Raw genomic sequence first — 9,136 nt, 5'->3', positions numbered from 1 at the left:
TATCAAACTTAAAAGGAAAAATCATTAACATAAAGTTTTGAAATAAAATCAAATTGAGATAATTGAAGAAATATAAATAGTTTAAAACAATTTAAATAAAATATATTGTCTAAGACTAAATAAAATATCTCAATAGTTTTAACAAAACTTTTTCCCAATTCTCATAGATAAGAAATTTTCATTTGAATTTGTGGTTTAGGCCATAAGAGATCCTTACATCTATTAGAAACATAAATATTAGTATTTAAGTCAACCTATCATGTTTTAGAAGGAATATCAATAAGTGATTCGAAATATACAAAAGTTAAAAGATTTATCATTTTTTTTCGAATCGTTCTTTATATTTCATGTAATCTTTATAAAAAAATTCAATACATAAATGACACTTTTACAGTATTACATTCCTTTCTTTTAGTAGATTGACCTAAAGCTTTTAATATTAGGTGTTGCTCACTTAATGCCTTTTCAGGCTTATTCCCAAATTTTTTTCTAACTTCTTGAGTCATCAGATAAACATAATGATTACCTTACTACTTAAGTCTTGTCTCCTCCTAAATTAATATAATGGTCAATTAAATCACTTTCCACTTGTCTTCATAGTGTTAATTCGAAATGACCCATACTGAATAGACAAGAAATTGATAATAAATTTGTAAGACCCGTGTAAAAAAAATATATCATATACATATATTTATTAATTTAATTTAATTTAATTGTTATCTCTGTTTGAATTTAAACAGGATATTGTGATAGAGTTGGTTAACTAATTTAAATTTTTTTAAAAAATAAATCGCTATATTATCTCACCTGACTCCCTATATCTCTATAACTCTTCACTGCGATTTTTTTTTTTAAAAAAAAAAAATATTAGCACGATAACGGGAGAGGAAGGGACCAGAGAGAGTGATCTGACATCGTGTCTTTCTGCAATAACCGAGGGAAGGAACGATAATCGGGAATTCGCGTAGGAAGGAAGAATTAATTATACCTCAGGCAAATTAATCTTGCTTTGTAATTTTATATATATTCGTAACTTGGATATATTAATTTCTTAGAGAACTTATATGCATAGAATTGCAAAAATTTGTTTCCTTATTAGAGCATATGGGTATAATTGATCATAGAACCCAATTGTAATTGTACTGTTATAACTTAGATTAGGGGATATATTTGTGACGTGTATGTGTGTGAAGCATCTATCGAATTCTTATTTGATCACGTTATGTTTAGCTTTGGATGTATAAATTGGACTTATTATAATCCATTACCTTTATAATCCATTCCTAAAGATTCTTGACTGATTCTTTTTATTATTAGATTTAATTAATAGTCACTGAGTAAATATAAATCTTATCTTTGAACTCTTCTTATTTCATTATGTAAATAAGTAACTAGAAACGTAGGAACAGATGGTTAGGATATGTGTATATATATATATATATATATAAGCTTTGTATATATATTATTTGTATATAAATATAATCCTGGTAGGTAACTACTTGATACCATGACTTTATTGATGAACCAAATCAAGGCACAGAATGTTAGTTGTATTTGTTTTAGTTTACTAGGTCAGTTGGGAATTAGATGTAAATTGAGAGACATGAATTATAGGGGTAATTACACTTACCTCCCTTGGGGTTAGGCCTAATTACAGGCGGTACCCCTAACGTTTCAAATATTACACCGCCCTCCCTCAAGATTTGCTCCGTCGTAACACTTAGCCCCCTCCGGTGAAAGTCAACGCCGGTTAATGATGATTTTTGATGACATCAGCACTTTTTAACCATGTAATACCACATTTGCCCTTACTATATTTGCAAAGACATTTTTACCCTTACTTTTGTATTAAAATAACCTATATACCTAGAATAAAAAGACAAAAAAGCCCTTGTAGATTTCTTTATAAGCCCACAGTCTCTCTACATAATACTACATTCTTTCTCTCTCTAACAATTCTCTCTCTAAAATTTCTCTACGTGAAGCTAATCCCTCAAGGTTCTCCCTCCACATAAGAACTGGTACTTCAAGATTTGCTACTCCTTCAAGGTCTGTTCTCCTTTAAGGTCTCCTTCAAGGTCTGCTATATATATATATATATATATATATATATATATATATATAGTTACAGTTTTGCCCTCCATCTCTCATATTTTGTGATTTTATTTAATTATTTTATTTTTCCTTTTTATTATTACTTAACCAGATGTCACAGTCAAGCTCAAATATTGCAAGAGGCAATGCTCCAAGGAATTTGAGGTACAATAGTATGACTTGTTATTGTGGTGTAACAGCTGCAATAAGGGTTACAATTTACGACACTTATCACAACAAAGGGAAGTTGTATTATACATGTGAAAGAAAAAAATGTTCATTATGGGAGTGGTGCAACCCCATTGGTACAATAGGTGGTTATGAATCATCTACAAATCAAGATGGTGAAGTTCAACCGAATGATGATGCTGCTTATCTGAGAGACCAATATGAAGCGATAAATAGGCGGTTGGATCTGATTGAAGCAAAAAATGGACAAATGAAGATGTTCATTATTGCAGCTTTGTTGTTGTCTTTCTTAGCCTTGTTAAAAACATTTTAGTAGCTATTAAGTTTGTACTGTGTTAAGAAAAAATATGACATTTATGTGTTCATATGAGCTAGAAGCAATGTAAGTCTGTTTTTGAAGAAATATGACACTTATGTATTCCATATAAACTAGAACCAATATAAGTCTATTAAGAAGAAATATAAAAGTTATATAGTATGAACTCCATTGCAAAACACAGTGGCATGCAAAAATAATCAAAAGCTTATATAGTATGAACTCCATTGCAAAACACAGTGGCATGCAAAAAATAACCAAAAGCTTATATATAGTTCAATCCAACTGTCTCCACTTCATTACATACACAAAACAACCAAAAGTTTACCCAAGACCCATGAGTATAAGTATGTAATTATATCCTGTCCAAGAACCTATCCAACAATATCCCAAAAATTGTCAACAGGTAGCAAGCAAAGTTTCCCAAAAGTAATAGGTTATCCACATATGCTCTAAATGCAACTCTAACTATGAGCAAACATTTGTCCACATGCCATCAAAACAAAATAGTAACATCAAAAGTGACAGGTAGTTATCCACATATGCTCCAAATAAGAACACAAAAAACATTCTTCAGGGGAGGCCAAAAGGATTGAAACAGCATGACAGTTACCACATTGCCTGTGGAAAACAAATAAATGGAGTTCAAAAAAAAAAAAAAAAAAAAAAATGAAATATATAACTAAAATTTACATGACACTATAATTTACCATGTCAGAAGAGGTACCACTACCAAGTTGGGGCTAAGACATAGACGCACCCCTCCCACCTCTAACTGCCTAAGTCAAACAAACACAACAATTTCAAATAGCTATATGGCCAATAAAGTAAATCTATAAATGAAAAAATGAAAAAAAAAAAAAAAAAAAAAAATTACCATTTGAGTTGTCCCTCTACCAAGTTGGGGCTGAGAACTGCTTGCACCAAAACTCCATGTAGCACCTTGGGGTTGAGAACTGCTTATACCACCCCTCCTCCCACCTCTAACTGCTTGAGTCAAACAATCACAACAATTTCAAATAATTGTATGACCAATAAAGTAAATCTATAAATGAAAAAAATAAAAAACTAAAAAGTTACCATTTGAGTTGTGCCGCTACCAAGTTGGGGTTGAGAACTGCTTGGACCCAAGGACTGTGATAAACCCCCCCCCCCCCCCCCCCCCCCCCCCTCCTAACTCTCTGATATTAAAAAATAAACAAAACATAAGAATAAATGGCATGGACTAATTCAGTTTTTATTAAAAAAAAAACTGAATTAAATTAAACCAGATAATTAAATTACCTGAGATGTGCTTGAACTTCCCTCTGGACCACTTGCATTTACAGCTTTTGAAGAACTTCCCTTCTGGACCTTATTTGTATTTTTTGGACATATTCTTTTGTTATGTCCAAGAGCCTTGCAAATCATGCATCTTATGGTCATTGACCTTCTCACTTGACTAGTCCCTGCTGCAAGTTCATCTGCATCTCTTCTTCTATTTTTCTTTGGCTTACCAGGCCTTCTATAAGGTGGAGGAGGATCAAGTGGATCACCATGAGCAGGTGGCCATAGTTTTGAGTCAACTATGGGATGTATCATTCCCCCATGAGCTTCCAAATAAGCATGCTTACTAAATTTTTCATCACAAAATAGCTCAATATTCATTCTCTTGTAAGCCATTGCAGCAGCTGCATGCTTGCAGGGGAGGCCAGAAATTTGCCATGCCCTACATACACAAGTCCTAGCACCAAGGTCTACCACAGTTCTACCAGTTTCATCCATTATTTCATATTCATCCGCTCCAGCAAAGATGACACTACATTGTCTAGATTCCTCTATGAGTTGGTTCAACCTCTTCCTAATGTTAGGAGTCACCACTGTTTGCCAACTGCATGCCACCTCATACCTCTTTTGAATCCTACCCATCAATTGCATCCTAATCCATTCCAACATGTTCAGAATTGTATTATTTCTTTGTGCACCAACCCAATTGTTGAATGATTCACTTTAATTGTTTGTGACATGATCATTTTTCACATTTTCATCAAACCCATGCCTAGACCATGATGATACAGGCAATTCCATCAAATTATTATACCCTTCTTCTGTAAGATTCCTCAAATGCCCCATGGCAATATCAAAGTCAGCTTGGTTGTAAGCTCTTGCAGCCCTCCAAAAGTACTTCCTTAACAACAAACCAAGGTACTTCTTTTTAAAGTTATTAAATAAATGTCTGCAGCAATATCTATGGTGGGCCTTAGGAAAGATATAAGAAATTGCAGAATCCAGTCCCTATATAAAATAGTAAAAACAGTGTCAACAATTAAATTTACCAAAGACAATAAAATAAAAATTAAAAAACATTCAATATAAAAATACCTTCTGTTGGTCAGACATGAAAGTCCATGGGTTGTCCTCAAAATCTTTACCAATCATAGTCTGCAGATGTGTTAGAAAAAAACCCCAACTTTCCCTTCCTTCACTTTCCACAACACCATAGGCCACTGGGAAAAGGCCATTGTTGCCATCTAGTGCAGTGGCTGCAAGTAGAACACCACCATAGGGTCCTTTCAAATGGCAGCCATCTAGACCAATAAATGGTCTACATCCTTTCTTCAAACCAGTGGCCAGTGCCTCAAAACAGATGAAAATTCTGCTAAAGACTGGGTTCACAAACAAATTTGCCCTAAACCTCTTAATTTTAGCCAAGCTTCCTGGATTTGTTTTATCAATTTCATTTGCATAAGCTGGAAGTAATGTGTAAGCTTCAGCATGATTACCCCCAATTTCCTCTAGTGCCTTCCTATTTGCCCTATACAACTGCATTCTACTAGGTTCAATTCCATATTGTGAATTCACTGCAACTCCCAAAGATGCTATTTTAATCTCCGAATTCTCTCTTATCCTATCTGCAAACTTCATAGCAATCTATGTTGATGTTGCTTCCCTAGAAGTGCTCTCCTTCACACAAGTATGCTCTTTGTTTATTGTTTTAATCTGATAGGTGATTTTATTAAAGAGAGGTGATGCATGTATCATCCATGGGCAACTTGTAGCAGCACAATGACATCTTATTTTAGCTTTTTCATTTTTTTTTCCTAACCATTTTAAAACACTCTTGAATTGCATAATCCCTCAACACTTCCCTAAATTTCTTAATATTGTCAAATAGGAGACCTTTTACTAGCTCTATCTTTTGTCCTGGAACTCTATGAAATTCTATCCCAAACAAACATTGATCAAATGCTTTACCCTTAGCCCTATCTTCTTTATCAGTATCACCCAATATTTCAATACTTGATTCTGATCCACATTCATCCCCTGACCCATAATTTGACAAACCATCATCACTACTTATTTGAACTCCCCCCATAGTACCTTCATCTACTAGTCCACTATCACTAGAATACCCTTCATTTTCATCTTCCTATTCCTCATCTTCTGAACTGAAACCAAATATATAATCTCCATCATCCTCATCTTCCTCATCACCATCCCTTACCCTACCACCCCTCTCACCACCATCCCTCTCACCACCACTTACATGAGCACCCCTTGGACAACCATCCCTTTCATCATTCCTCACAGCACCATTCTTCTCATATACCATGTTTAAATTTTCAACAGTTTCTAACTCAACATGAACATGAACAAATTTTTTATAAGGATTAGTATGCAAGCTAAACATTTGTAACATATCAGCATCACTCTGTACTACCATTTTCTCATTACTCCCAGGCAAATCACAATGCATGATAATTGAGACTCCTAATTGTGCAGGTAAATTTTTTAAAGACACTTGTAAAACATCATCCATCAAATCAATAAAACAGTACCTATCAGGGTCAATATTATAAATTCCTTTCACAGTGGACTTGTAGTGCACAATAATGTCATGCAATTCAGAATCTGCCATCTGTTTATACCACATAAGAAAAAACATTAGAATACATATAACAAAATCACATGCATATTTCAAAATAACAGCACAATTTTCTCAGTCTAACACATATTAATATGGAAAAATCAAAACACAAAAACATTAGGATAATTATAAAAAAAAATCCAGTAAGTGGAAATTCATTATATATATGGTAATCTAAAATAAAATATATAGAAATAATTTAGTCAAAATTCATTATATATATAGAATACAAAAAACATTTAGAAAAAAAAAATTCTATATATGTTATGAATTTTGACTAAATTATTTCAATATGGTAATCTCAACACATATCAATATAGAAAAAAAAATTCTATATATATAATGATTTTTCACTAAATTATTTCAATATGGTAATTTTTACTAAAATTTTAGAAACCAAACACTGTGAACAACTATACTGTAAACAAGAAAAAAAAAATCCAGATTATGAAACAACGTTGCATAAAAAAAAAAATATAAATAAAAAAAAATAAAAAAATTAGGATGCATATAAAAAAAAAACCTATCCAACAACTGATATAAGTGTTGATACGAAAAAAAAATCTCTGACAATAATTACATACCAGATATAAGTGTTAATTATGTCTTGTCGAAGAACCTATCCAACAATATCCAGAGTCAAAAAAAAAAAATTACGATGCATATAAAAAAAATCCAGATTCCAAAAAAATATATATATATTTCATACTATAAACAACTATACTCGTTACATATTAATATGGCAAAATCAGAATACAAATTAGGTAATATATATATATATATATATATATATTAGAAAAGAACCGAACCACGAAAAACTATAACAAAAACTCTAAAAATCACTGGGAAAATAGACATGCATAACAAAATAGCAATGAACAGGAACCTATTATATATCTTTAAAACAAAAACCCTAAGACCTCAACAAGAATAGCAAAACCCCTAATTTTTTTCAAAAAATTAGGCTTACCTTCACCAGCGATGCGTGCTTCTGAAGAAATATTACACCGATGCCTACTTGTTGGACGATTATGGGTTCTGTAACAGCTAGCAAAGAGAACAGAAGATCAAAGTCTTTACAAATCTAGGGTTTGAAAGGCAACGCATCAAACTCTTCACCTCTGTGCTTCTCCATCTCTTTCTTCTATTGCTCTCTCGAACCGGCTGTGTGAGATGTGTAAAGGAAATAAAATGGTTATGTGATATAAAAAAAGGAAATAAATGGGTTGCCTGATATAATGAGTGAAATGAAAGGGTTGCAGATGATGGGACTTAGCCGTCAGTTTTTTTCCCTCCAAAACCATTAGGGACAAATTAGTAATTTCAAATCAAAGATATTCTTTATGTGATATTAATTAAATATTGAAGGGTGTTTTAGTCATTTAACATGGTCAATGGCCGGAATAAAATGTCGATCAGTTTGGGGGAGGTCAGTGTAATATTTGAAACGTTAGGGGTACCGCCTGTAATTAGGCCTAACCCCAGGGGAGGTAAGTGTAATTACCCCATGAATTATATGGTGGGTCCATTGACTTTTATACTTTCTTTGAAAATTCTAGTTTAATAAACTAGATGGGTGAATGTATAAATGAAGCCATGATATAATAGTGGAAACAATGGGATTCAAGTTGGAACAGTGATTAATAGTGACTGGTAGTGAAATTTGGAACAGGTTGTTTTTGCTTTAAATCATTTAATTAATTATTATTTTTATATATTTTGTTAGTATTTAAAAGTCAGAAAAATTGGAGGAAAATATTATTAAGTTCTCAATAATTATGATACCTTTTCAGAAAATTAGATTTAAATGTTATAAGCTTAAATTGTGAGGACTTGCTGATTTTGAAATGATGATGAGGTAGTTTTACCAATTTAAAATCTGATATATATATATACAGATTATTTTTTTTCAGTACTATAATGGAGAGTATGGAAAACAATAATTTTACAGGGACTTATTCCTAGTGTTAGGTTGTGTTAAGAATTTTTATACTCTTACTAATTGGGTCTTTAGTGTAATGCTTCTTCTTTTTTTTTTTTTTTTTTTTTAAAAAAAAAGTTAATTTAAAAGGTATTTGGGTGCATTAATTATTATTATAATAATGTCTTTCATATTTCACCATAACTAATAATTAATGGATGAGTTTGGATTAGTTGGAGGGGTAGTCAGGGATTACTATGATGACTTTTGGGTATGGTCAAGGACCTGCCTAATTGGGAGTGCACTACCCTTTTATTATGGCCATGGGTCTAATGAGCCCTTATTGTGTGGACGTGATCAGGGATCATCTGGGGAGTAGACGTACAATCCAGCCACACGTGTGTTTTTGGTAGTCAGGGATTATACGATTCACACCACTTTATTGGATGGGAGCCCGGGGCTCATGTGAGATATGTGAATTTATTAAAAATAAATGATGGTTATTGTAGAGTTCATAATTAACTAGGATATGGATATTTAATTAATACATTTATTGAGTTGCTTATATATATGGGAATACAAGGTAAAGTTAACTTGCTGAACGATGATTGTGTTTAGCATTTCTTGCTGAGCTTGTGAGTTCACTCCATTATCACATTTCAGGTGTTCGTAGAGTAGGAACGTGATGGAGACACATGACGAGGATGGA

General features: G+C 32.6%; 1 protein-coding gene and 1 long non-coding RNA gene across 2 annotated transcripts; both read right to left on the bottom strand.

The window, feature by feature from the left end:
- Positions 1-2,794: 2,794 nt before the first annotated feature.
- LOC132298702 (uncharacterized) lies at positions 2,795-3,744 on the bottom strand. Its single transcript, XR_009479932.1, has 3 exons — positions 3,477-3,744; positions 3,310-3,378; positions 2,795-3,220 (listed from the first exon to the last, which is right to left on the bottom strand). It is a non-coding gene; the product is annotated as an uncharacterized LOC132298702 (long non-coding RNA).
- Positions 3,745-3,883: 139 nt separating this feature from the next.
- On the bottom strand, positions 3,884-7,740 carry LOC132299969 (uncharacterized). The gene is made up of 3 exons (XM_059796891.1): positions 7,477-7,740; positions 4,961-6,497; positions 3,884-4,873 (listed from the first exon to the last, which is right to left on the bottom strand). Exons 2-3 carry the CDS (start codon positions 5,501-5,503, stop codon positions 4,589-4,591), a joined length of 828 nt encoding a protein of 275 aa, XP_059652874.1. The 5' UTR covers positions 5,504-6,497; positions 7,477-7,740; the 3' UTR covers positions 3,884-4,588.
- Between the last annotated feature and the right edge of the window lie 1,396 nt (positions 7,741-9,136).

The sequence above is a fragment of the Cornus florida genome, unplaced genomic scaffold, assembly GCF_030987335.1.
Source record: "Cornus florida cultivar Cherokee Brave unplaced genomic scaffold, ASM3098733v1 CherokeeBrave_3.0.0_Hap2_Chr03, whole genome shotgun sequence".
In the NCBI taxonomy this organism is placed as follows: domain Eukaryota; kingdom Viridiplantae; phylum Streptophyta; class Magnoliopsida; order Cornales; family Cornaceae; genus Cornus; species Cornus florida.
This window is presented reverse-complemented; position numbering and strand designations above follow the sequence as displayed.

Coding starts and splice junctions, on each gene's coding strand:
- LOC132299969 (XM_059796891.1), bottom strand. CDS start 5,503: ATGAAGTTTGCAGATAGGATAAGAGAGAATTCGGAGATTAAAATAGCA. Junction 4,874..4,960: donor TCATGTCTGACCAACAGAAG/GTATTTTTATAT, acceptor TATTTTATATAG/GGACTGGATTCTGCAATTTC.